Genomic DNA, 27,136 nt, shown 5'->3' on the forward strand with positions numbered 1-27,136 from the left:
CCAATATTTGTATTACTAAAATTCTAAAATAAGTGTGTGTGAAGAACATGTCAGACCTGCAACTTGACTCAAGTATTTGCACTGTGCTCTGTCTATCTTGTTACACCATTATGTGGCTGCCATCAAAACCTCACATTTCAGAGCCAGAGAGATGGCTCAGCAAGCAAAAGCAAATGCAGCTAAGTTTAACAACCTAAAGTCAATCAATCATCAGCATCTACAAAATGCAAACTAACTCCTGAAAGTTGTCCTCTAAACTCCATATATACAAGTGCTCAACACTAAATGTAATTTTTTTTCTTTTTGGTGCCTTCCTGGAACTCACTCTGTAGACCAGGCTGGCCTCAAACTCACAGAAATCTATCTGCCTGCCTCTGCCTCACGAGTGCTGGGATTAAAGGCGTGCGCCACCACCGTCCGGCCTACTAAATGTAATTTTTAAAGTTGTTTAAAAAAAAAAAAACTTTCTAAAAAGACAACAATTAGCTGGGCTTTAGTGTCACTCGCCTTTAATCAAAGCACTCAGGAGGCAGAGGCAGGAGGATCTCTGTGACTTCAAGGCCAGCCTGGTCTACAGAGCTAGTTCCAGGATAGCCAGGGCTGTTACATAAAGAAACCTTGTTTGGGGGGGGCACAAATAGTAACAATAAATATTAGACAATGACCAAGGTATAGTGGCCCATACCTATAAACCCAGCACTGGGGGGGGGGGGCAGTTTGCAGTGTGCAGAAGGATCCCAATTCAGTCCAATTAGAAAACCATTAGGAAGGAAAGAAGTGGGGGACGACTCTCTTATTTAGGAGGTCAAGAATGAGGGGGCAGAAGTAGGAGAGGGAGGGAAGGACGCTGAACAGGGCATATAGGCCCCTCTTTGTAACCCCAGAACTTGGGAGGTTCAAAGCCAACCTCTACTGCATATCAAGTTCCAAATTAGACTGGGCTACATAAAAATCCATCAAAAAAAAAAAAAAAAAAAGGGCAGGAACACACAACAGCTACTGGACTTGAGAACCAGCAGCACAGGCAGGTCCTTCAGGGACAGCCAGAGCAGACCACAGAAACATCTGGTTTGAGCTTGGGGGCTGTGTGGGTTACAGGTTTCACTTTGTAATCAGAATGGCCTGGAATTTGCTATGAATACTGGGCTGGTCTCCAACTCTCAATCTTCCTGCCTCTGCCTCCCTAAAACTGGGAATACAGGGCCATCACCTCCTATGGTCTTCAAGATCCAGATTCAACCAAGATCTGAGAAACAGGAAGGAATGTACATATAAACTACAATCCTAGCATACACACTGAATGTAATGATGATAAGTAATGACAGATGAAAACTAGAAGGTAACTAAAACCACGTTGTTGGAGACCATTTTTCTTTTACAATCCCGAAAGAACGTTTGGAAAGACGACGGACAGATGGACGGAGGGAGGGGAGGGGAGGGGAGGGGAGGGGGGGAGGGGAGGGGAGGGGAGGGGAGGGGAGGGGAGGGAAGGAAGGAAGGAAGGAAGGAAGGAAGGAAGGAAGGAAGGAAGGAAGGAAGGAAGGAAGGAAGGAAGGAAGGAAGGAAGACATGTATGTATGACATCCTGTAGCTAGAGAGCTTCTCTCCAGGTCCCACCAAGCCCCCGCAGTCCCACAACCCACATAGAAAATATATCCACAGCAACATCCTATTCCAAAGAAAGGAAATCTCTACTTTGCAAATGACCCTGAACCCTAAAGTTTCAATATCACAGTTGGATATTCTCCCCCAGCCCATCTGGATTAGCCCCAAAATCCCAGAAGGAAGATCACACAAAAAACAACCTGAATGTCCCCAAAAAACAACCTGAATGTCCTACTCACAAAAACAGGGTACAAAGGTGTCCCCTTACGGCCACAACCCGTATGAAACTGCTCTTCACACTCTCCTTCCAACTTTCCCTGGTAGAAAGCAGCTGTCACCCTAGTGGCATCACTTACAACTGCAATCTCTCCCTGTGCCAGTCACATTAAACTCTCTCACAAATAATTCTCTGAGCTCATTACCATAACTCTACTGTCAAAGAAGCATATCTCAATAATATGAGATGTTGCTTGGGGTTTTTGTTTTTAACAGAAAGGGTCTCAGCTGAGTATGATAAATGATAGCTATAATGTCAGCAATTGGAGAAACTCAGTCAGGACTGGAGCAAGTTTGAAGACAGCCTGGAATGTTGGGTCAGTTCACAAGGCCAGCCTAAGCTTTGAAGTGAAACTCTTTCTCCCAGGAAAAAAAAAGGGGGGGGGGGGGGGATTGAAGATGTCTCATGGTTAAGAGCTCTGGCTGCTCTTCAAGAGGTTCTGAGTTCAATTCCCAGTAACTACATGGTGGCTCACAACCATCTATAATGGGATCCAATGCCCTCCACTGGCAAGTGGAGGAACGTGCAGACAGAGCACTCATACATACATAAATAAATCTACCAAAAAAAAAAAAAAAAAAAAAAAAAAAAAAAAAAAAAAAAAAACAAGAACTGGGAGTGTTAGCTCAACCGAAGAGTTCTTACCTAGCATGCATGAAACCCTAGGTTCAATCCCCAGCACTGCCTAAAACCAGGCATACTGATATACTCCTGCAATTCACTTGAAAAAAATCAGAAATTCAGCGAGGCGGTGGTGGCTCACACCTTTAATCCCAGCACTTGGGAGGCAGGGGCAGGAGGATCTCTGTGAGTTGGAGGCCAGCCTGGTCTACAAAGCCAGTTCCAGGAAAGGCACAAAGCTACACAGAGAAACCCTGTCTCGGAGGGAGAAAGAAAAGAAAGGAGGGAGGGAGGGACGGAGGGAGGAAAGAGAGAGAGAGAGAGAGAGAGAGAGAGAGGGAGGGAGGGAGGGAGGGAGGGAGGGAGGGAGGGAGGGAGGGAGGGAGGGAGGGAGGGAAGGAAGAAATCAGAAATTCAAGGTCACCACCGGCTACATAGGGAGACTAAGGCCAGTCTAAGATACATTAAGATCCTGTCTCAAAAATGTAACCAATTAAAAACAAAGGAGCCAGAGAGATGGCTCAGCAGCTAAGAGTGCTTGTTGCTTTTGCAGCAGACCTGGGTTCAGTTACCTGAACCCACATGGTGATTCATAATCACCTGCTCCAGGGAATCTGAAATCTGACTTCCTTGGGCACCAGGTACACACATGTGATGTACACAGATAAATTTAGGCAAAACACTTATTCTCATAAAATAAAATACATAAATCTAAAAATAATTAACATGCTCAAACTATTCAAATAAATAAATTCAAATAAACAAAAATCAAAACAAAACAAATCAGAGTCTTACTCTGTAGCCCAGGCTGGTCTAGAATTCCCAATTGTCCTAACTCAGTCCCCTAAGCACTGGGATTAGAGGTATGTGCCACCAAGCCTGGCACTCAAAAGAATGAAACCTTAAAGCAGGGCAGTGGTGGCTCACGCCTTTATTCCCAGCACTTGGAATGGAGAGGCAGACTGATCTCTGTGAGTTCCAGGCTATCCTTGTCTACAGAGTTCCAGGGCAGATTCCAAAGCTACACAGAGCAACTGTCTCAAGGGGGAAAAAAAAAAATAAGAAAAGAAATGGGAATTAGTATCAGGTTAGCCACGTTAGTACATGTCTATGGCTAAGAAGTTCACGGTCTCCTTGAGCATTTTATTAGGTAAGACCCTAATTCAAAATAAAAGGCTCAGTACTAAAGCATAAATCCATAGAAGAGATGGAAAGTAGGGAGGAAGAAGAGATTAACACCAGTATCAACTATTCATAGTGACAGACTGTCTTTGAGTCATAAGCTAGGCCTGAGTCAAATTGTGAATTTGTAACCTGATTCTCATCTGGTAATTTTCTCCATTTCTTTTTTGTTAAACATATTGGGGGGGGGTGTCAATGACAAGATTCATATCTGGCTGCCAGAGGACAACTTGCGGCAGTCAGTTCTCTCCTTCAACCCTGTGGCTCTCAAAGACTGTACTCAGGTCATCTTGATGGTAAGTAAGTGCCCCTACTCACTGAGCCATCTAGCTCATGTTCTATCACCTCTACATCTAATTAAATGACAGCTGCATTCACAGAAGTACAAGCAAACTTGGTCACTAATGACAAGTATCTACATAGGAAGTCTAAAAACTATCCTATTCATAAAGGACATGAGTTCCAGTTCTAGCTCTCCAGCTCCTCACTAGAAAACCTCTGCACCTGTTTCTTTTATTTGTTGGGGGGCACTTGAGGAATGTACTGTTGTCTTACCCCAAACTCTTGGCATCCCTCCTAGAAGCCTCAGCCTCCCCAAGTACTGAAATTGCATAAACCATTGTACCTAGTTTGGACAAGTCACTTTTAATGTAAATGTGAGCTGGAAGCAACACCCACATGATAGGCTACACACAAAGGAAATATATTACCAATAAATTATTCCATTTGCAACAAATCTCACCACTCCCATTTCACACCCACAACCTAATTCTAGTTTCCCCCAGGAAGTAAGAGGTTCCATTTTCAAAAGTAAAGCTTGGTATCACAATATTAAATATATAATTCCCTGAACCTATTATTTAAGAATGTCCCATAATATTTTAAGTCTTTGACAACTCTAGCCTCAGAGTCTGAGGATGGAAGCAGGTTTCCTTTCATCTTAACAGACCAGGGAGAACTGCCTTCAGCCCCAGCTGCAAAAAAACAAACAGCTTTGATAAGCCCACTTGTCTTAAAGCATTTTTTATTTAATTTCACTCACTGAAAACATAGCCCTCAAAAGCATTCAAAAGTGCAAAAAAAAAAAAAAAAAAAAAAAAAAAAAAAAAAGAGCCAGCTTGCTGGGGCAAAAAAAGAAAAAAAGAAAAAAGGCCAAGCAGGACAGCTGACCCCAGGGCCCTTCCTCTCCATTCTCACTGTAGCAGAGCTCCAGGGAAACCACCACCTACTCCACTAAAAGGAGTTTTTAAATCCAATCCAGTCCAGTGAGTAGGGCAGCAATGCTGGATTAGCAACTGTGATGGGGAAATAACCAGCACAGTCTCTCTGAAAAAAGTAAAATGGATGGTTGTTGACAAAGGGAAACAGTTCTGAGAAGACTTTAAAGAGCCAAGGGTATCCTACAGCCTCTTCAAGCAATGTCAAACTGCCACATTTACAATAGTGCCCTCATCATCTGTAAGTATTGCATGGAATATTCCAGAAAAACTCCTAAGTTTTAAAATATTTTAACTTTAAATGGCTCAGTAGTTAACTCTTGCTGCTCTTGCAGAGGACCTGGGCTTAGTTTTCAGCACCCACAAGGGGCTCACAACTACTCCTAACTCCGGTATCATGCCCTCTTCTAACCTCCTTGAGCACCAGGTGCACACATGTGCACATTCATACATTCAGGGAAAGCATTCATACACATAAGGTAAAATAAATGTCTTTTTATTTTTTAAATAAAATGTATACTGCTAGCCAGGCATGGTTGCACACACCTTAATCCCAGCACGCCAGAGGCAGAAGCAGCAGAACTCTGTGAGTTCCAGGCCAGCCAGAGCTACATAGTGAAGCCTTGTCACTCAATAAATAAATAAATTTTGAAAGGTAGGATGAAAATTTACATTGCCATTTCTGCCTGTCTGCCCACCTAGGAATTGAATCATCCTGGGTCCATCAGTCACTTAAGTGTCAACACCATAGAGCTTGTTTCAAAACTCTTATTTGGCTAGGTGTGGCCGTGGCACATGCCTTTGATTCCAGCACTCGCAGAGAAAGGTGGATACCTATGGGTTTGAGAACAGCCTGTTGTTTGTTCTACATAGCAGGTTCCAGCCAGCTAAGGCTACATAGTAAGAAAAGACAAATAACAAGTCGGGTGTGGTAGTGGTACACACTCAAGAGGCAGAGCCAGGCAGATCTCTGTGAGTTCAAGGCCAGCCTGGTCTACAAAGTGAATCCCAGGGCACCCAGGACTGTTACACAGAGAAAGAAAACCTGTCTTGAAAAACAAAACAAAACAAAAAACAAAAGCCCACAATGGATGCCCAATCACCTAAAAGTGACTCTAGCCATCCAGACATACCAGAAAGCCACAAAGTGCTGCCTTTCAGTGAAAAGAGAAATCAGAAAGCACAAAGCAAATATAGGGCTCAGTACTATCTAATGTTTCAATACTGTGCAGTTTCAGGTGGGTCATCTATTTCCCTGTCCTTCTGTTCTCCTTTATTTCCTCATCTGTAATTATGCTAAGCAAGACTCAGAGCCCTGACAGAAACAGAACTGCTATGAGAGCCACCCACCAAACCAGAAACTCCAAAGCTACTTAGACCTGAATGCAGGCGACAGCAGACTGAAGATCACAATCAGGAAAATAACTGCATCCTATTGACTTGAGGTAACAAGAATGCTCACTATATGCAAGGCATGGTGGAGTACATACACCTTTAATCCCAGCACTTGGGAGGCAGAGGCAGGTGGATCTGAGTTCAAGGATGGCTTGGTCAGTTCCAGGACACCCAGGACTGTTACACAGAGAAACCCTGTCCAAAAAAAAAAAAAAGAAAGAAAGAAAGAAAAAAAAAAACCACACAACTGTTCACTCTTAATTTTTTTTTTTTTTTTTTTAAAGTTTTTCTAGACAGGGTTTCTCTGTGTAGCTTTGCGCCTTTCCTGGAACTCACTTGGTAGCCCAGGCTGGCCTTGAACTCACAGAGATCCGCCTGCCTCTGCCTTCCGAGTGCTGGGAGGAAAGGTGTGTGCCACCACCGGCCCAGCTTCACTCTTAAATTTAGTCTGGATTAAATAGATTAAATGTTTTTTTTGCATAAAATATTATGTCCTGCCAGGTATTACCATTTTCTCTGACTTATATAAACCTTTTTAAAAGTAGACCTTTCAAGACCAATCCTTTTCAAGCAAATATTAACTATCTATGTTCTGACATGAATAGAAAGAAACTACAGGAGGCAGAAAACAAAACCAAACCCAAGGTTAATTTACCTATATCTGAACACATGGATCTCTACTCTTCCTTTATAGGACCTTGGGCATCTGCAACAACCAAAAGTCTCTAACTCCCTCTCTACTGTCTTAGCTTACATTTTGTACTGACTTATAAAATTCTTTGAGGGCAAATACCAAAGGTATCTAACTCCCTTCCTACTGTCTTAGACATAAATAAGAGCTACTAATATGAAAAATTCTGCTAAAATATGTGAGGTCCGAATTGCCCACTTTGAGGCTCTCTGACCTCCACCTGTCACTTTCTGAACAATCTGTTTCCTCTTCTGAACTGAGCTGCCCACTTCTCCCTCCAGAATGTAAACCCCAGGAGACCAGAGCTATCCAAGCCAAATGCCAAGCATCATGTGGTAGGCACAAAACAAATAGCATCTAGATCCTGCTCTTTCTCTTTAGCTTATGTTGAATAAGAATTTAAGGTTACTCATCAGTTGTAGAAGAGTAACATGGAGTATTCAGCTAGGTCCAATCACAAGTGTCAGTAAAGGCTCACACAAACCTGATGACCTTAGTTGATTCCCCAAAGCATACAGCAGGAGGAGAGTGTTGTGGGATATTTGTACACTAGCGGGACAGAGAAAGACTCAACTCTGACCTCACCACACACAGTGGCACACATGCACCTCACACATATACATATCATATACACATAATAATAAAGTAAAAAGGGACAGCGGTGAGTGCTACAGATGTGTTACTGCCATCTTTTAGGATGGAGAACAGTAAACCATCTGGCAGAAATGAATATATTTTAAGGAGACATTTTCATTATCAGGCTCTTAAACAATGGACCCCATGGTGATGTAAATGAGAAATGTCTTTCACAGGCTCATGAACTTGAACACTCGGTTCTCGGTTGGTCATGCCATTTGGGGGTTATGGAGCCTTTAGGAGGTTTAACCTTGCTGGAGGAAGTTTGTCACTAGAGATAGACTTTAAGTCTATCAACTCTCCCATCCCACTTCCTGTTTGTTTTTCTCTCACTTCTTAATGCATGTGAACAATGCCTCTGCTTTCTGATCCTATCATCATGTCATGCCTTAGCTGCCATTATGGATTCTCTACTTTTCTGAAAAGGTAAGCTAAAGTAAGCCTTTTCTTCCTTAAGAAAGGTAAATTTCACTGGCCGGTGTGGTGCACGCCTTTAATACCAGCACTCATGAGGCAGAGCCAGGGGATCTCTGTGAGTTTGAGGCCACCCTGGTCTACAGAGGGAGATCCGGGACAGGCACCAAAACTACACAGAGAAACCCTGCCTTGAAAAACAAACAAACAAAAAACAAAACAAAAAACCACATACTGTTCCAGAAGACCTGAGTTCAATCTCAGCACCCATGTAAAGTGGGCTCATAACCACTATTACCTGAACTCACATACATCACATACACATTAATTAAAACTTAGTGGCTCAGAACCACCAAAAACAAGCAAAAAGCACATCGTTAGCACATTTAATAAGCTCTGGAGGGCATAAAGCAGAGGCAGGCAGATCTGTGAGTTCAAGGCCAGCCTGGTGTACATAGTAAATTCCAAGCCAGTCAGATCCTGTCTCAAACCACTCTCTCCACCACAAAAAAAAAAAAAAAAAAAAAAAAAGACTGGAGGCAAGAGAGCACAAAAAAAAATCTAACGAAGAGACTCACAAAGGCTAAAACCTTAAAATCGTATCAACCTTGCAGTCATGGAATAATAACAAAGCATGTTGATCTGAAAGTTCAAATTTCTTCTATGTAACCAATCAGAAAGGTGCTTTTCCTGCTCTGCATATCCTTTAACTAATCAGCCATTTTAGTAACTTCTTATACATTAAGAGCACTGGCTGCTCTTCCAAAAAGGTTCTGAGTTCAATTCCCAGTTTCCACATGGTGGCTCACAAGTGTCTACAACCAGTTCCATGGGATGTGATAACTACCCTCTTCTGGTATGCAAGTATATATGCAGATAGAACACCCATATACATAAATAAATCATACATATATATATATACATACATATGTATGTATGAGTGTTTTGCCGGCATGTAAGTCTGTGCATGAAGCATGTGCCTGGCGCCTAGACACATGTAGAGACAAAAGAGGGCATCAGATCCCCTGGAATTGGAGTTATAGACATTTGTGGACCACTTTGTTGGTGCTGGGAATCAAACATGGGTCCTCTGCAAGAGCAGCTAATGTTCTTACCCTCAGTGATAATTTTTTCAGTTAGTTCTTTCAAAAGTGTTGCTTTGGGGTTTCATAGGTCTTTTATTTTCTGTCCTGCAGGATGTAAAAACCCCATTTAGAACCATGGTCAAGTAAGCTGGGGGTGTAACTCTGGTGGAGCACTTGCATAGCATGCACAAGGCCCTCGGCTACTCAGGAAGGCAATGGACAACTTTATTTTTATTTTTTTGTGTATGAGTGGCTTGCCTGAATGTATCAATCAATGTGCACCACTCGTGTGCCTGGTACCTTCCAAGGTAAGAAGAGGGCATCCAATCTCCTAGAACTGGAGTTATGGATGTTTGTAAGCCATCATGTGGATGTTGAGAAAGGAAAGCAGGTCCTCTGTAAGAGCAGCCAATGCTCTTAAGTACTCAACCATCATCTCTCCAGCCCTGATATTATTAATAAACTGTTAAGAATAAGAAATAAAGTTCTTGGTCTGGAGAGATGGTTCTGCAGTTAAGAGCACTGGCTGTTCTTCCAGAGGTCCTGAGTTCAATTCCCAGCAACCACATGGTGGCTCACAACCATCTGTAATGAGATCTGGCGCCCTCTTCTGGTGTGCATAAAGACAGGTCACTTATATACATAAAATAAATATTAAAAAAAAAAGAGAAAGTTCTCAATACTTCTCTTCCAGCTTTAGGAGGAAAAAAACAGATGTCTATTTTTAGATGAAAATCTGATATCATAGTTATTAATCATTTATAAATGAAATTTCAATTTCACCCTTTCCTAACATCACCTTTTTGGGAGGAAGGAGGGAGTACAGAGGATGAAACTCTTAACAATTAAGAGACCAGGCAAGGAGCTGGAGAGATGGCTCAGTGGTTAAGAGCACTGGATGTTCTTCCAGAGGACCCGGGTTCAATTCCCAGCAACCACATGGCAGCTCACAGCTGTAAACAACTGTCTGTAATTCTAATTCCAGGGGACCTGACACCCATGGCAAAACACCAATGCACATAAAATAAATTTAAAAAAAAAAAGAGAGGTCAGGCAAACTACAACTGAGCTATACTCCCCAACCCAAGATTATTCTTTAAATTTAAGTAGTGAGCAGAAATATTCTGTGTAATCTTACTTAACCTTGAAATTTAAAAACATTATCTAAATAGTCAAAATGTTAATGTTTTTGTTTGCTTAATAAAAAGCCAACTGCTGGTGCACACCTTTAATCCCAGCACTGGGGAGGCAAGGGGATCTCTGTGAGTTTTGAGGCCAGCCTCATCTACAGATTGAGTTTCAGGACAGCCAGGGATGTCACACAGAGAAACCTTGTCTCCAAAAACCAAATAAATAAATAGCCAACTTTTTTTTATTATAAAACAGATGCACATGATTGCTTTACAAATGGAAAAAGCATGTCTACAGATTTTCAAGATAATAATTTACCACAATGATGCCAGGACAAGACTAGAAGCTTAAGGCTTGGCCTTAGGCAGCAAGTAAAGCCAATGCCTTTAAAATAGCACCTGTCCCCAACCAGATCCTTCTTCAACAGCACAGCACCACAGCCTGGGGCTTCAAAGAGAAGGGAAGGAGTAGTCACCGAAGCACCCTTGATTGTCCACAAGATTTTCGGCCTCTGAACAATCTCATAGATTTGTGTTAAGAAAAATCCACTTAATTCTTTACTCACAGGACCAGCTATAGAACTATAGTATTTCTCAAATCTAGAATTGAATCTCAATGGTTCAAACCACAGCCAACTGACTGTTCCCTCCTGCTACAACACCCAAACAAACCCAGCACACTTAGCCAACACCAAGAACTCAAGACTCCATCTCCCAAACATAATTTTTTTTTCAAAGGCAAACTTCTACCCTGGTGTCTTCGTACATATCTGTAATTAGCATTCAGAAGGCTGAGGCAAGACAATCACAAGTTTTGAGATCAGCTTAATTACACAAAAACAAAGATCTTAAAAAAATAAAAATAAAAAGTTTGCTGTTGGGCAAGTGGTAGCACATGCCTTTAATCCCAGCACATGGCTGGTGGATCTAAGTTCAAGGCCAGCCTGGTCTACAGAGTAAGTTCCAGGACATCCAGGGATACACAAAGAAACCCCATCTCAAAAAATATTGGATTGGCCGGGCGGTGGTGGCGCACGCCTTTAATCCCAGCACTTGGGAGGCAGAGCCAGGCGGATCTCTGTGAGTTCGAGGCCAGCCTGGGCTACCAAGTGAGTTCCAGGAAAGGCGCAAAGCTACACAGAGAAACCCTGTCTCGAAAAACCAAAAAAAAAAAAAAAAAAAAATATTGGATGGATGGATGGATGGATGGATGGATAACTAAATAACTAACTGAATAAGTGAAATAAGTAAATAAGAAAAAAAAAAGCCATTTGCCAATTATATAAACATGTTCCTACCACAGTGCTCAGAGGAACCAATGCCTAGAGCGTGGTAAACAGGTGCTGTACCACAGAGCTACATCCCAACCACCAGGTTCCCGTTTTAAAATTTAGAAAGTCCTGTGCTCATTGCATGAGTTGGCTGTTTGAAACCTGGAGCTTATGCAGGGACACTTGGCTCAGTCTGGGAGGAGGGGAGACCTGCCTGGACTGAGTCTACCAGGTTGATCTCAGTCCTCGGGGGAGGCTTTGCCCTGGAGGAGGTGGGAATGGGATGTGGGCTGGGGGAAAGGGGAGGGGGGGGATAACAGGGGAACTCGTGGCTGATATGTAGAACTGAATGGTATTGTAAAATAAAAACAAAAAAAAAGAAAAAAAGTTTAGAAAATATAAGACTATTAGCCTAGGGCCGGAACTATGGTTCAGCAGTTAAGAGCACTTGCTGTTCTTACAGAGGACTCAAGTTCAATTCCCAGCACCCATATGGTAGCTTACAACTGTACATAACTTTAGTTCTAGAAGATATGACATGACACCTTCTTCTGACCTCCACAGGCCCTAGGCATGGCAGGAAGTGCACTAACATACATGCAGACAAAATAAGCATATAAAGAAAATAAAAACAGATCGTTTAGCTGAGCAGTGGTGGTGCAAGCCTTTGGCCCCAGCGCACTCAGGAAGAAGAGGTAGGCAGATCTCTGTGCGTTCAAAGACAGCCAGAGCTACACAGAGAAACCCTGTCTTTTAAAAAAAAGATCAATTATACGTCACACACACACAATACATAAATACAGACTGACTTAAGGCTGTCTGTACATGGCAGAGTACACTGTAATCCAAACAGTCTAGAACTAGATGGTCAGGAGCTAGGGACCACCCTGAACTACATGAGACCACCTCTCAAAAACAAAGAGAAAAACCTAGGCCTACAAGGGAAAACAAAAACATACAACTCCACTTTGGTATATTTCCCTCCAAAAAGGTTTGGGAAGAGAGGTGTTTACTTGCTTGTTCTGAAATAGGACTCCACTATGCAGCTTTGAGCAGCCTGGAACTCTAGACCAGGCTGGCCTGAAAACTCAAGAGATTTCCCTGCTGGTATTAAAGACCCAAACAGCTTATCTCATAAAATGCTTAAGTTTTCATAGGACCCTACTATAACAGTAAACTACTGTTTATGTCACCTTTAAGGAGAAGGTGCTCAACGGAGATAAAACACTTCTTCCACATGAGCAGCAACGTCAACTTCATACACACAGCCTCTACTAAACCACAACACTGGGACCTCAAAAGAAAAGGTGTGGAAATCAGAGTAGAAACTGCTTGTAGACTTTTCCTTTGTCCTGAAAGAAAGTCCTACTAAAATTTCTTTCACAGAAAGCAATTTTCTTACCACAAAAAAAATAACCTTCTATCTTTCTCTTATTCTGTATCAATTGTGAAAGCCGTGTCCCACATCTTCAGCTAAACTACAAAGGCAAATTTGTAATGAAGACTAATGGAGAAGCAGGACATAATATTTCTAGCCAGTCAATTCCCTCAATCAAAATTATTCATATACTTCCATATACAGGCTTTAAACCAGTGCTTCTCAATCTTCCTAATAATGCTCTGACCCTTTAATACAGTTTCTCATGTTGCAGTGACCCCCAACCATGAAGTTATTTTCATTGCTACTTCATAACTGTAATTTTGCTACTATTATGAATCATAATGTACATATCTGTGTTTTCTGATTATCTTAGGCAACCCCAGTGAGAGAGTCGTTGGACCCCCAAAGGGGTCTCTACCCACAGAACTGCTGCTTTTAACAATTCCAAAAATACTTGTTAAACCAATTCTATGACTCTCCTGTAAAACCCAGGGCTGGCCCAATGTTACCAATGAGATCATCCTTATCTTCATTAAAGCATACAACATCATCTTTGGAGCAAGGAAAAAGACAGGGGGAACACATCAAAGCAAGTATTAGATAGTTGACAAATTTTATTAAAGTAGGAAGACACTTTCCTTGATTAAGTTTCAATAACAACCAGGCCTAGTTATCTCACTACTTGGATGGTTGAGACAGAAGGATCCATGATTCAAGGATCCTTGTCTTCCACACTAATAAATAAATATAATTTTAAAAATAAAAAAATATAAGACAGTCCTCAGTACATAATCAGTTCAAAATCAGCCTGGGCTATATAAGATCCTGTCTAGCCGGGTAGTGGTAGTGGCAGCAGCGCATGACTTAGTACTTGGGAGGCAGAAGCAGGCAGATCTCTGTGAGTTCCAGGACAACAGCCAGAGCTACACAGGGAAACCCTGTCTCAAGGGGGGGGAGGGAAGAAGAGGGGGGGCTAGAATGGAAGGACCTAGGAATATAGTTCAGCCAGGAAACTGCTTCCAGAGCTTGCAAGCAGCCCTGGGCTCAATTTCCAGGGGAATAAACAGGGTGTGGCAGGATATACTAGTTGCCCTAGTACTCTAGAAGCAGAAGATCAGAAATTCAAGGTCATTTTCTACCACACGGGGATATATATGAGACCTTGTCTTAAGAGGGAGGGAGGAAGGACAGGAAGAGAGGAAAGGGGAGGAGAGCAGAGGAAGGAATTGTATTGAGAGGAAGTAATACTGAACTAAAACTCAAAGCAGAAGGAAGGAGTATGAAAAGAATGGGCACTCAGCAGACAAGCATATGAGTATGTCAAAGCCCAAGAATGAGGAATGAGATCTGATCTAGAAATCAAAAGACCATGGTAGCCATTCTTTTAAGAGTGACAGGGCCAAGAATCTTAGCAGAAGCTTGTCATAGAATCAAAGTTAGGTGGGTTTTTTGTTGTTGTTGTTGTTGTTTTGTTTTGTTTTTTGCTGCTGTTGTTTTGGGGGTGGGGGTTTAAGGGTTTGAGTTTTTGGGATTTGTTTGTTTGTTTGTTTGTTTGTGGACCTGTGCCATTGGATGAATGCAAAAGTCAAAGGACAACTAGAGGGAATCAGTTCTCTCCACCATGTAGGACCTGGGGATCAAAGTTAGGTCATCAGTCATCAGACTTGGCAGCAAGCACTTTTCCAGATGAGCCATCTCACCAGCCCTCGTTTTGCTTTTCTGAGACAAAATCCTGAGTAGCTCAGGCTACTTGCTATGTAGCCAGCCATGACCTTGAATTCTGACCCTACCAAAGTACTGGGATTATAAACATACACCAGCTCACAATAACCATTTTGATGCTTATCATAAAAAGTTATCTGTAGTTGTCATATTTATATAATTTATTTTTATTTTATGTTCACTGGTGTTTTGCCTTCATGTATATCTGTGTGAGGGTGTCAGAAGTTCTGAAACTGGAGTCACAGACAGGTGTGAGCTGCCATGTGGGTGCTGGGAACCAAACCAGCTCAGCAGTTAAGAGCACTGGCTGCTCTTCCAGGACCCGGATTCGATCCCCAGCACCCACATGGCAGCTCACACCTGTCTATGACTCCAGTTCCAGGGGATCTGACACTCTCACACAGATATACATGAAGGCAGAAACACCAATGCATATAAATAAATATATGTGTAAAATAAATTTACAAGCTAAATAAAATTCTCTGTCTCTGTCCTCTTGTCTCTGTCTCTGTCTTGGTTTGAGGGGCTGGATATGTAGCTCAACTGGTAGAGCTCTTGCCTGGTCTTCAGGAAGCCCTGTGTGGTAGCACATGCCTGTACTATCCTAGCATTGGGTGGTGGTTAAGAGGAGAGTCAGAATTCCAAGGTTATCTTCTGCTACATAAGGAGTTCAAGGACAGCATGGAATACTTGAAACTGTCAAAAAAATGTGTTTGTGTTTAAAAATTAATTACAAGGAAAACTGGACAGGATAATTAAATGATAATTTTAAAAGTACAGAACAAAAACAGAAATTTAAATACAAAGCTGAATTCAAGTCTAGTTTAAGAGATACCACAAATATCCATCAAACAAACAAGCCACTTAAGAATAAAAATATCTATAGGAATTAATGAAGTAGTCATTAAAGTGGATCATTTCCTAAGCCTAAAAAGGCTTTCCATGCCAATTATCCAACTGCCTGGGTTCCGGAGCTAAGGACTGACACCCTCTTTCATATAGCTTTAAGACAAAACTGAGAAAGCTGAATTGGACAGAAATTCCATTTGAAATTCAAATGAGAACACATACTGAAAACATTTCAAGACAATAACTCCTAGTTATTTGAGTTCATTCGATTTTTGTTTAAAGTTATCACAAGGGCCATGCTCAGTCTCAGAGCACTGCCTAAACAGCAGTAACAAACTGTCACAGCATGCGGTCAGACATGCAATGCATCATCATTTTCACCTATTAACTAGCAAATATCTTGCTATTAAGAGAAGCTCATCCATTACACTTACCATTTGAGGGATGAAGGGACTTACACGGGGTAATGGACAGATCAAAACACTTATTTTGGCAACAAATGCAGATTATTCTCTGAACCAGCATTTACTGATGCTTTCTAATTATGTTATTTAATTGATGATGGGCTCACTGCCAATATGCAAAATAACCCTCCTCTTATATTTGATGAACATAATTTTACTATGTCAAACCCACTTAGGTATCCAAGGCACACACACAAAGCTTCCAGAAAAAATATTCTTAAATACAAACAGCATAGGTTCTTTAACTCTATTTGTAGAAAATTCTTCTTGTCACTGAATCAACACTGTAATTATAGCTAACATGACAGCCACTAGTCATCAGTAGCCATCTGGTTTAGTGAGATGAAAGGCTCTGGTAGCGCAGCATGATAACATGGCTAGTCTAGAGAAAAGCCTCGAACAGAAAAATGCAAGTTAGAAGGCTGATAGAAAGTTAGAACTGTAAAGGAGGAATTCAAAACTAGGTAATACTTATAGAGAACTTCTGGTAAATTGTGTTGTGCGTTGTTTACTACAGAAAGAAAAAAAAGGAGGAAAATAAAAATAAACACTCCTGAAAGAATCAAGCTGAGGTCAAATTTAGCAGTATCTTTTGGGTTGCTTTTCAAGGAACGCAAGAGGCAAGCACAAAGAAGAGAAAAATGTCATAGCAACTTGGCCTTTGTTCCCTCCCATCCCATTCCATTCAGGATGGCCAGCCTATCACATGAGATCCTGTTCTTAAGCGTGAAACTACAGAAAGGAGAACAACAGCTGAATGAAGTGTGGGGGAGGAAACATCAGCTATATGGAGATCCAATTCAGGGTCACAATCAAAGTGAAGCAAGGCATTTTTCCGTTTAAGTATAGCTGCAAAGTGACATCAGAATATTTGTGCAATCATTTCAAAAGACACAAACAGAACTCTAGGTCTGCAGGGCAGCCAATGTTCAAGAAAAGAAGGTCTCAAGGCAACAAGTAACATTCTTGGAGATCGCCATGGAACTATGCACGTTAGACCACTGACTGGGTATCTCACACACATAACCCAGTAACTGTTTCGATAGCTTTTCCACAACCCATATCACCTACACGTTTTGCTGAGTAAGTCTCCTCATCCCCTAAAGACCCAATAGCCGAAGTAAGTTTTTACGTTCAACAATTGTGCCCCTTTATTCAGTTGAATGGAATATTAGGGACAGTGTCCAAAGGACCACAGAAAACTCACCAAATAAGCACAAAACTTGATTTTTCTATCGGTAAATTTATAAAACTACACAGTTCTTTCAAGTGGATGTAAAACTTCCATGACTGCAGAAACTACTATGAAACATGAGCACTATACCCATGTAACCAGGAGATTTCAGAGCATACAGCCTTACTGAGGACCATCTTAACCTTCACAAGACTTCCAAAATCCCTGTAAGCGGTTATGCTAGACTAGCTTTCCAGAAACACAACAAAAACAGAAAACCCTACTGGAGCACTAGATCAAGAAGGCCTCAAGAAAAAAATTAAGACTCCACACCGAGCCACATACATCCGAACTGAACCGCACATCCGTCTGTGAGGGGGTTGGATCCATGTGGCAAGGCCAACCCTGCACACACGTACACACGCACGCGCGCACACACATACACACATACATACACACACACATACACACACACACACACACACACAGCGCTACCGCCTTGCCAGGGGATGATGAAATGAGGAACGGAAATTAACATTTCAAGCAACGTCTCACATTGTTCCTTGAGGCCAAGGGCTGCTTCTGCAGCCGTCGCCTACATCGCTTTCCTCCCACTCGCCCCCAGTCTCGCCTTCCCCTCCCCCAGACGCCCCCCGCCGCCCCGCATTCCTGCCCCCACTCGGGCCTGCGCGCCTCCGCACCCCGCAGCTCCAGGTCCCCGGCTCGCCCGCCCCCTCCGGCTCGGCTCGCAGCCCGAGGGCCGCCTGCTCTCATTTCAAAACACGATAATAATAGGGACGCTGGGAATAACAACTACCACCAGCCCAGCGACGGGGCCCCTCCCGAGGGTCAGAGGTCGGCGCCCCACATCACTGCAGACCCCAGGGACCTCCGGAAGCCCTCCGTCGAGCTCAAGGAGTCCCAAGACCCACTGGCCCACCGTCGCCCCTCAACCGAGGCCCGCCCTCGATCCTCACAGCCACCCCGGCCCGCCCCGGAGCCCTCCCTCAGCCCCTCACTGCCGCCCGACCCCTGGGACGCCCCGAGGCTCGCCTCAGAGCCCGCCCTCAGCCCCTCATGGCCGCCCGCAAGGAACCCCGCGGCCCACCAACCAGCCTCTCGCGGCGCCCGGCCCGCCCCGGGGCACCCGCGGCGTCGGGCAGTGGAGGAGGGCCTGCAGGCCGCAAAGGCCGCGGGAACGCCCGGCGCCCGCCTCGACCACCACCCCCAGGTCCTCGGCGCCTCTCACCCGGCTCCGAGGGCGACGCGGCTCCGCGGCGGAACGGCGGCGGGGCGCGGACGCTGCCCATGCAGTCCGCGGCCGCGTTTCCCGGGCCGCGCGGCCCGGGCGGGAAGGCGGCGGCGGCGGCGGCGGCGGAGCGCGGGCTGTGGGCTGCGGCGAGTGCGGGGCCGGCGGGATGCAAGCCCGCCCAAGGCGCGCAGAAGCTCACGCGGGACGGCGGTGCTCACGCGGGCGCTACTGTGGGGGCGTCTGGCCGCGGACTCCGCCGCGGCGCCTCCCCGGCTGGGGCCCTCGGTCCATAGCGCTCTATCGCGGGCGGCCTCTGGCTCCAGGACCCAGCGGTGGCTGCGGCGGGCGCCGGCCGCATGAGAGGCTCCCGCCCATTGGCTCGCCGTATCCGCCGCCACCATTGGCCCGCCCAGCAGAGCGGCAGGGGCCGCTCACGTCACGTCGGAGAGGAAATGCGATCCTGGGGTGAAAGGGCGCAGGCGGCCTGACGGCTTCCGTAACAGGTCTGAGGTGGGACTAGGAAGACGTCTCGGGAATGATTGGCCGAAATTGTGCATCCATGTCTCCGAGACGCAGGCGGAAAAGGTAACTAGATTGGCTGCCCTCCCATACCAGAGGGTGGGTCTTGCGCTGCGAGGTACGACGATTGGCTTTACTCGGTGCCGGAAGTGATGAGAACGCGATCGAGAAACAAGGTTGTTGTCGAAGGAGCCGGAAGGTTAGAGATGTGCTGTTCTGGCAGGCGTTGTGTGGCCGCACGCGGTTCCATGTTGCCTGCAAGTCTGTGAGCTTCGAAAAAACGTGGCTCCAGCCGACCGGAGGCTCTTGAAGTAGAAAAGACAGCTTGGTGACCATGAAGGAGAAACGTAGCTCAAGCCCCCGCCCGCGTTTCGGCTTTCCTGGAGGTGTTCTTGGACAGCGCTTCCCTCCGAGCACCGAGAGCCACGTTAGCAGCCGGGATGTGGTGAGCTCCAGACGCTACCCGTCGGTTTCCTTAGACCCCCGTGCTTCGACCGCCTCCCTCCCCCAGCTCAAGAAACTTCACCGCGAGGGTTCATAGAACCAAGGAAAGATGACGAACCTCAGGCTGCAAAGTCGAATAGTCCTGTGCCTTACTGATTACAAAACGCAGAAAAGTTTAATGATGATTTCTGTAGTAGATTTTGTTTGCAAATTAGCTGAAAATTCAAAGCACAGGGTATAATCCCAGCGCTGCAGTGACTGAGGCACTAGGATCCGGAGCTCAAGGTGTATTGTTGGGTACATTTCGAGTTCAAGAGCAGTCTGAGTTACATGAGACATTGTCTCAAAATACATCAAGTAATCGGATGTGGTGATGTACGTCTTCAATCCCAGCACTCAGGAGGCAGGCAGACTGGATTTTTTGAGTTCTAGGCCAGCTAGGGGCTACACAGTGAGGCCCTGTTTCAAAAAATAAAATACCAAGTAATCAAGGCTGGAGAGATGGCTCAGCGGTTAAGAACACTTGCTGCCCTTCCAGAGAACCAGGGTTTGTTTCTCAGCACCCATCTTGGACAATTTCACAAATACCCGTTAACTCCAGCTCCAGAGGATCTCACGACCTCTTCTGACCTTTCAAGAATTCATACGTGTGGCATATTCACATATATAGAATACACATTGAATAAATACTTTAAAAGTAATTGGAGGCTGGAGAGATGACTCATCAGTTAAGAGCACTAGCTACTCTTCCAGAGGATCAGGGTTCTATTCCCGGCATCCATAACTCCAGTTCTAGAGGATCCAACACCGTCTCCCTAGACATGCACTGGTATACGTACATATATACAGGCACAACAAACACCTATACACATAAAAGTAAAAAAAGTTTAATCAAACTTCCAGTCAGTCCCTGTCCTACTTAAGTGCATCTATGTACTCGTAAACCAGAAAAGCTATGTGGCCAAAATCAATATTTATGCTTATTTGTTTGTTTTGGGGCTTTAGGGGTTTTGTTTTGTTTTGAGACAAGGTTTCTCTGTGTAGCCTTGGCTGCCCTGGAAATAGCTCTTTGACGATTTGATTTGGTTGGTTTTGGGGTTTTGTTTTTTCTGTATTTTATTGAACTCTTAAAACAATGTGTAAACACATTTGGAATTGCAAATTCCAAAGTGGATGGACCTTGGAGATGACCTTTCCCCTTTTTCAGCATATAGCGTTGAGAGGACATGCCACGATAAAACCACCCGCGTTCAAAATGCCAGCTTTGTGATAAGTAGCTGTAATTGTAACCATGGACATTTTTGTTTCTCAAACCTTCAGTTATTTTCCTGGGTAAAATGGGAACAACAAACGGTGCCAGTTTCATAGAACACGAGGAAAGAGGATGTGAAACCTGTAAAGTACATGAATACCTACACAAAATAAATCAAGAGTTTTTACTGGAGTGTGTAGATTGTGTGGGAGGGGTGTCAGAGGACCACTCTGTGGAGTTGGTTCTCCTTTGACCTCTATGTGGTTCAGGGCTCATGGAGTCAGGCTTGACCTACTGGGCTGTCTTCCCAACCCATAGTTTTTTTTTTTTTTTTTTTTTTTTTTAAAGAAAGAGGGTTAGAGCCAGGCAGTGGTGGTCATGCCTTTAATCCCAGCAGCCAGAAGGCAGAGGCAGGAGGATCTCTTGAATTTGAGGCCAGCCTGGTCTACAGAGTAGAGTTCCAGAACAGCCAGGACTATTATATAGAGAAACTTTGTCTCAGAAAACTAAAAAGAAAGAAAAAGAGAATTACCAGATGGCTCCTAAGTTAGGAGCGCTCTCTCTTCCAAGGAACCCAGGTTCAGTTCCTAGCACCCACATGATGGCTCACAACAGTGTGTAACTCCAGATCCAACACCTACTTCAGCCTCGGACACCAGGTATGCACATGGTGAACAGATGTGCATACAGACAAAACACTCATACACATAAAACTTTTTTAAAATTTAGAGAAATTGGATCTGGAGTCAGGCAATGTGGTGCACATCTGTGATCCTAGAAGAATCAGGGGCTCAAGACCAGCCTCAGCTACATGAAACACTTTCAAAAAAAAGAAAAAAGAAAACAATGGGGCTGGAGATACAGCTCAGCTGACAGAGTGCTTGCCTCAGATGCACAAAACCCATGCGTTGAAGCTTACACCTCTGTTTGATAGTTACTTGGAGGCAAGCCTTTGGGGAAGTTAATTAGTTACATAATGAAAGCAGTGGTCTTCTTTTTCCTGGTTTTTGTTTTTGAAAAGGATATGCTCCATAATTCAGACTGGTCTCAAACTCTCTAGAGCAGTGGTTCTCAACCTTCCTAATGCTTTGACCCTTCATACAGTTCCTCATGTTGTGGTGACCCCAACCATTAAACTATTTTCATTACTATTTCATAACTAATCATCCTATTATAATGAACTGTAATGTAAATATCTGTGTTTTTCCAATGGTCTTAGGCAACCCTGTGAAAGAGTCCCTCAAACCCCCCTCAGGGGTCATGACCCACAGGTTGAGAAATACTGCTGTACATAGTCCAAACTCATGAGTCTCCTTAATTATAGGAGTGTACTGCTATGGCCAGTTGTGGTCACATCTCTTTTTTTTTTTTTCTTCATTTTTTTTTTATTTATTATGTATACAGTATTCTGGCTCCTTGTATGCCTACAGGCCAGAAGAGGGCACCAGATCTCATTATAAATGGTTATGAGCCACCATATGATTGCTGGGAATCGAACTCAGGACCTCAGGAAAGGCAGCCAGTGCTCTTAACCCCTGAGCCATCTCTCCAGCCCCTCACATCTCTTTTGAATGGGATTAGTGTCCTTAAAAAGGAAGCCTGAGGAGTTGGATCTGACATCCTGCTTAAAAAAAAAAAAAAAAAAGAGGTGATATTTATATTATATTATATTTATATATTAATAAAAAAAAGAAAAGGAAAAAAGAAAAATGAAAAGAAAAAAGTTAATAAAAAAGCTTGTGGAAGCTTACACATCACCTCTGCCATGTGGGAACCAGCAGTCCATCATCACACTGACCTTGGCTCAAAAGCAAGTCATCTGCAAGATGACTCATCAGGTAAAGGTGCTGGATACCAATCCCTGTATCCTGCATGGTGAAAGAAAGAATCACCTCATGCAAGTTGTCCTCTGACCTCCACACACATGCCATGGTACTCATGCATCCATACAATGAATACATGTAATTTTAAAATTACTTTAAAACCAAAAGGAATCAGAGATGATGGTGCACATTTTTCTGTTTGTGTGTTCTTTTGTTTTTTGAGACAGGGTTTCTCTGTGTAGCTTTTGGAGCTTTAATCCCACTACTTGAGAAGCCGAAGCAGGTAGACTCCTCTGTGAGTTCAGCCTGGTCAACATAGAGAGTTCCACAATAGTAATGGTTACATAGTGGGGTCCTGTTGTTGTTTTTTTAATAAAAAATAAAAACAGAAGTAGGGGAAAAGACACAGAAGAAAAATTCAATCTAGGGTCTGCTTTTTAAGTTTTTTCTAAAGAACTGATAATTTGATATATGTGCTTCTGACCACAAGTTACAGTTAACTGGGGGAGTTGAGCAAAGTTTGGGATCTGTGCTGCCACTGAGACAGCTCATAGCCACATCTTTGTACTGAACAAAGTCCAGATTGGCATGTACCATAATGGTAAAAATAGGCCTGAGATTTCAAAGACTCAGAACTAAGGAAAGACGAAAATATCTCACAAGAAAAAAATTAAATATATAACATGTTATTATAGTATTTTAGATATGTTACTTTGAAGTGAAACACACCGTTGCAGTTGATTTCTCATGGTTCTTTTCCTGTCCAACTAGCTGTGGAGAAATCTCAGGCACCTGGTAGCTCCCATTATGTTTTCTGCACAGCTCCTCCAGAGAGGCACCCTTACCACTGTCCTGAAGGAGGCAGAGGCACAGCGGCTTGATGGGCAACATTCTTCCATTTAGGAAACCAAGCACCTACTGTCTGCCCACCGTACTGTCTAGATTTTTAAAATGGTGAACTGTTTATATAAATTATTCAAAGGACTCTGACTGCACTCCTCCTTTTGTTTTTGCTTACAAGCCTTCTCTTCCTCATCTGGCCCCTTGGCCTGCTCCTTGTGCTGCTTCAGGAGCTTCATATAGCCTGACATAGCACCTGCAGCCCCTCCCCCAGACCCTAATCCTAAACCCCAAATTCCCATTTTTTTTAAACCAAGTGAGGGTGAGAAGCTTGGAAGAGGCCAAGTTGGAGACTGCTGCTGTTATCCTGTGAAAAGAGGCAAGAAGAATAAACTGAAGAGTGAAGTTGGAGAAGTCAGGTAAACAGCTCCAACATATCTCTTCGCTGGGACCAAAAAAAAAAAAAGTTAACTGTTCATTAAACTAAGTCGGTTGTGGCTGCAGAAAAGAAATTGTGTGAAGGTAGAAGAGAAAACTGAGTCGGGCCCAGTGTCAAGGAATGGCAGGCCACCCCTTCCCAGGGAAGAAAGCCTGTGTGTGCTTAGTCCTATCCCTAGGCAGAGGCACCTTCCCCAGGCCCCATACCCACAACCTTTGAGACTGGAAGAGACTCCCTCTTATCCTATCTTGAACTTCGGGACACTGCTTCCTCTTCCACACAAGTGGCAGAGTGCAAGGAGCAGGCCATGTTCTAGTACTTTCCCTCCCTGCTCCCTCCACTGTGGCCATGTGGTAAGCTGACAGCCTCAGCCCCAGCTCAGCAGCATTCTTAGCATTAGAGTCAGGAACTAAAGCTCATTACACAATAAATGATTACAGGTTCTGCTCCCCAGTTCCCACAACACTGTGGCACATTGCCCTCCCATACCACAAGAGAGGGAGTAGGAGAATAAAGCAAGACTCATCTCAGGCCAAGCCTACTAGTACCAAACCATGCCCCAGCACTTAAAACTGTACTCAATGTTTTTTCTGTATCCCTATCATTTTGAGGAGACCCCTCAAGATACTTTCTATTCTTCAGACTATGTGGTGGTGCGCACATCTTTGATCCCAGCTCTCAGGAGGCAGACATATCTCTGTGAGTTCAAAGCCAGGCTGGTCTACGAAGCAAGTTCTAGGACAGCCACCGTGGTTGCACAGAGAGAAACCCTATCTTGAGAAAGATGTGGCACACATCTTTAATGCCAGCTCTCAGGAAACAAAGGCAGGCAGATCTCTGAGTTTGAGGGCAGCCTGGTTTACAGAGCAAGTTCCAGGACAGCCAGGAGTTACACAGAGAAACCCCATCTCAAAAAACAAACAAAAAAGACTTTGCGGTGGCCAACTATGATGGTGTATACCTTTAATCCCACTAGGTAGGTAGAGGCAGGCAGATCTCTGTGAGTTCCAGGCCAGCCTGACCTACATAGTGACTTCCAAGTTTGCTGGGACTACACAGACATTGTCTCAATGTGGGGAGTGGGGAGGCTGGAGAGATGGCTCAGTGCTTTTCCAGAGGACTCAGGTTTGGTTCCCAGCAGCTACACTGTGTCTTGTAACTGTAATTCTAGTCCCAGGGCACCTAAAGACCTCTTCTGGCCTCTGAGGACATTATGTACGCACATGGTGCATAGACATACATGCAGGCAAAATACCCATAAACACATGTACTTGAACTATTAAGCTCAAGCAGTCCTCCTGCTTCAGTCACCAAGTAGCTGGCACAGGCATGAGCAAATGTGCCCAGCTTTGGTAATAGTTTTTGCTCCCCAATTTGTTTTGTTTTGTTTTGTTTTTCAAGACAGGGATTTTTGGTAGCCTTGGCAGTCCTAGAACTAGCTCTGTAAACCAGGCTAGCCTCGAACTCACAAGATCTGCCTGCCTCTCCCTCCAGAGTGCTAAGATTAAAGGCATAAGCTACCACCACCTGGCATTGTTCCCCAAATTTTACTGTGGTAAAATACAATGATGGCTGAGGGTTGGCCTGTCATAGTAGCCCACTCCTTTAATTCCAGCACTCAGGAGATAGGCAGGTGGATCTCTGGGAGTTTGAGGCTGGCCTGATCTACACAGAGAGTTCCAGGCCAACCAGGGCTTCACAATGAGACCCTGTCTCAGAAAACAAAACAAACGACAGTGGCTAAGGGAATGACTTGGTGCTTGCCTTGTAGCTCCTCAGAGGCTGAGACAGGAAGATCACCTAGTACTGTAGGCGTGGAGGGGAAAGTAAAGTAAAATTGACTATCCTAACTAACTTTTTATTTTGGGGAGTTTTTTGTTTTTAGAGTCAGGGTTTCTTTTAAACTTTTTTTTTTTTTTTTTTTTTTTGGTTTTTCGAGACAGGGTTTCTCTGTGTAGCTTTGCGCCTTTCCTGGAACTCACTTGGTAGCCCAGGCTGGCCTCGAACTCACAGAGATCCGCCTGCCTCTGCCTCCCAAGTGCTGGGATTAAAGGCGTGCGCCACCACCGCCCGGCTAGAGTCAGGGTTTCTTTGTGTAGCCCTGGCTAGCTTGAACTCACTATGTAGACCACAGTGGCATTAAACTCAGAGATCTGCCTGCCTCTGCCTCCTGAGTGCTGGGATTAAAGGCATAGGCCTCCACCACTAGGCTGGTGTTTAAGTTTTGACTGACTAAATAATCTTTTGATCAGATAGGTTTCTGCTTCAGGAGACTAATGTATTCTCTGCCTAGATAAGTACTTCACTTACCCCCAACCCCCAACACCAGTATAGATACACTGTAAACATCATCTATAGGACTTGATATAGCTTGTCTGTTCTGGTTATGAATAGGTAACTTCATATAGGATTGCCTTAGAACCCAAATAATAAATAACAAGTTAAATGAAACATGAAAACAGGAAGGGATTTAGGAGTGTGGCTCAGTATATGCCATGGGGAAGCCCTGGGTTCATCCCTAGACCGCAAAGCAAAATACTGCCATGGAACATATGTTGAGGTCAGAGGACAACTTTGATCAGTTGATTTTTTTCCTTCTATCTTTACATAGGTTCCAGGGATCAGGTAAGCTAGCTTATGCAGCAAGCACTTTACCTGCTGAACCATTTTGCAATTCCCTGGAACTCTTTTTTTTTTTTTAAATAAAGGATTTATTGAAGTAACAATCATCTGAAACTCCAGATCCAGGGGATCTGATGCCCTCTTCAGGCTTTATGGGCATCAGGCATGCAATATGGTACACAGACATACATGCAGGTAAAATACCCATACACATAAAATAAAAATAAATGAATCTACTTATGTATGTGTGTGTGAAGAATGTATATGCACATGTGTATCTGTGCTGGCCCCTGCTCTCATGAATATAAAAGGTTAGGAAAGGGCTGGGTAGTGGCAGCACACACTTTAATCCCTCAAACACTCAAAGTCAGGTTGACCTCTGAATTCAAGGTCAACCTGGTCTACAGAGCTAGTTCTAGGACAGCCAAGGCTACACAAAGAAACTGTCTCCAAAAAAAAGGAAAGGAAAGGAAAGGCAAAGGTCAGAAAAGGGCATCAGGCATCCTGTATTGTTCTCCGTCTATTCCTGAGGGAGGGTCTTTCCCTGAACTTGGTGCTTGTGTTTTCTCAGCTAGTCTAGAAGTCAGAAAGCCCCAGAAATCCTGACTCCTGACCTCTGCCCTCTGCCTCTGCCTAAATGCTAGAATTAGCTGGGCAGTGGTGGCGCACGCCTTTAATCCCAGTACTCGGGAGGCAGAGGCAAGTGGATCTCTGAGTTTGAGGCCAGCCTGGTCTACAGAACAAGCCCCAAGACTGCCAAGGCTGTTACACAGAGAAACCCTGTTCCCCTCCTCAAAAAAAAAAAAAACCCAAAGAGATTAGTCATAAGGA

At 44.0% G+C, this 27,136-nt stretch overlaps 2 protein-coding genes across 7 annotated transcripts in view; one reads left to right on the top strand and one right to left on the bottom strand.

Moving 5' to 3' along the window:
• Ankrd11 (ankyrin repeat domain containing 11) overlaps positions 1–27,136 on the bottom strand; it is a 205,201-nt gene that overhangs the window by 168,677 nt on the left and 9,388 nt on the right. For 3 of the 5 annotated variants that reach the window (XM_076572271.1, XM_076572264.1, XM_076572274.1), the window contains exon 1: positions 18,364–18,439. The exons of 1 other annotated variant lie outside the window; for it this stretch is intronic. The gene's annotated coding sequence lies outside the window, so the exon portion shown is untranslated. Of the gene's footprint in view, positions 1–18,363; positions 18,440–27,136 lie in introns of those variants that run through there. One more of the 5 variants, XM_076572265.1, reaches the window with a different exon arrangement.
• Spg7 (SPG7 matrix AAA peptidase subunit, paraplegin) overlaps positions 19,079–27,136 on the top strand; it is a 57,554-nt gene continuing 49,496 nt past the window's right edge. The window contains exon 1 of one of the 2 annotated variants that reach the window (XM_042277822.2): positions 19,079–19,330. In XM_042277822.2, coding sequence (XP_042133756.2) covers positions 19,220–19,330 — 111 coding nt within the window. In that variant the 5' untranslated portion in view covers positions 19,079–19,219. The remainder of the gene's footprint in view (positions 19,331–27,136) is intronic. The other variant, XM_076572276.1, reaches the window with a different exon arrangement.

This window comes from Peromyscus maniculatus, chromosome 5 (genome assembly GCF_049852395.1).
Source record: "Peromyscus maniculatus bairdii isolate BWxNUB_F1_BW_parent chromosome 5, HU_Pman_BW_mat_3.1, whole genome shotgun sequence".
Lineage (NCBI taxonomy): Eukaryota > Metazoa > Chordata > Mammalia > Rodentia > Cricetidae > Peromyscus > Peromyscus maniculatus.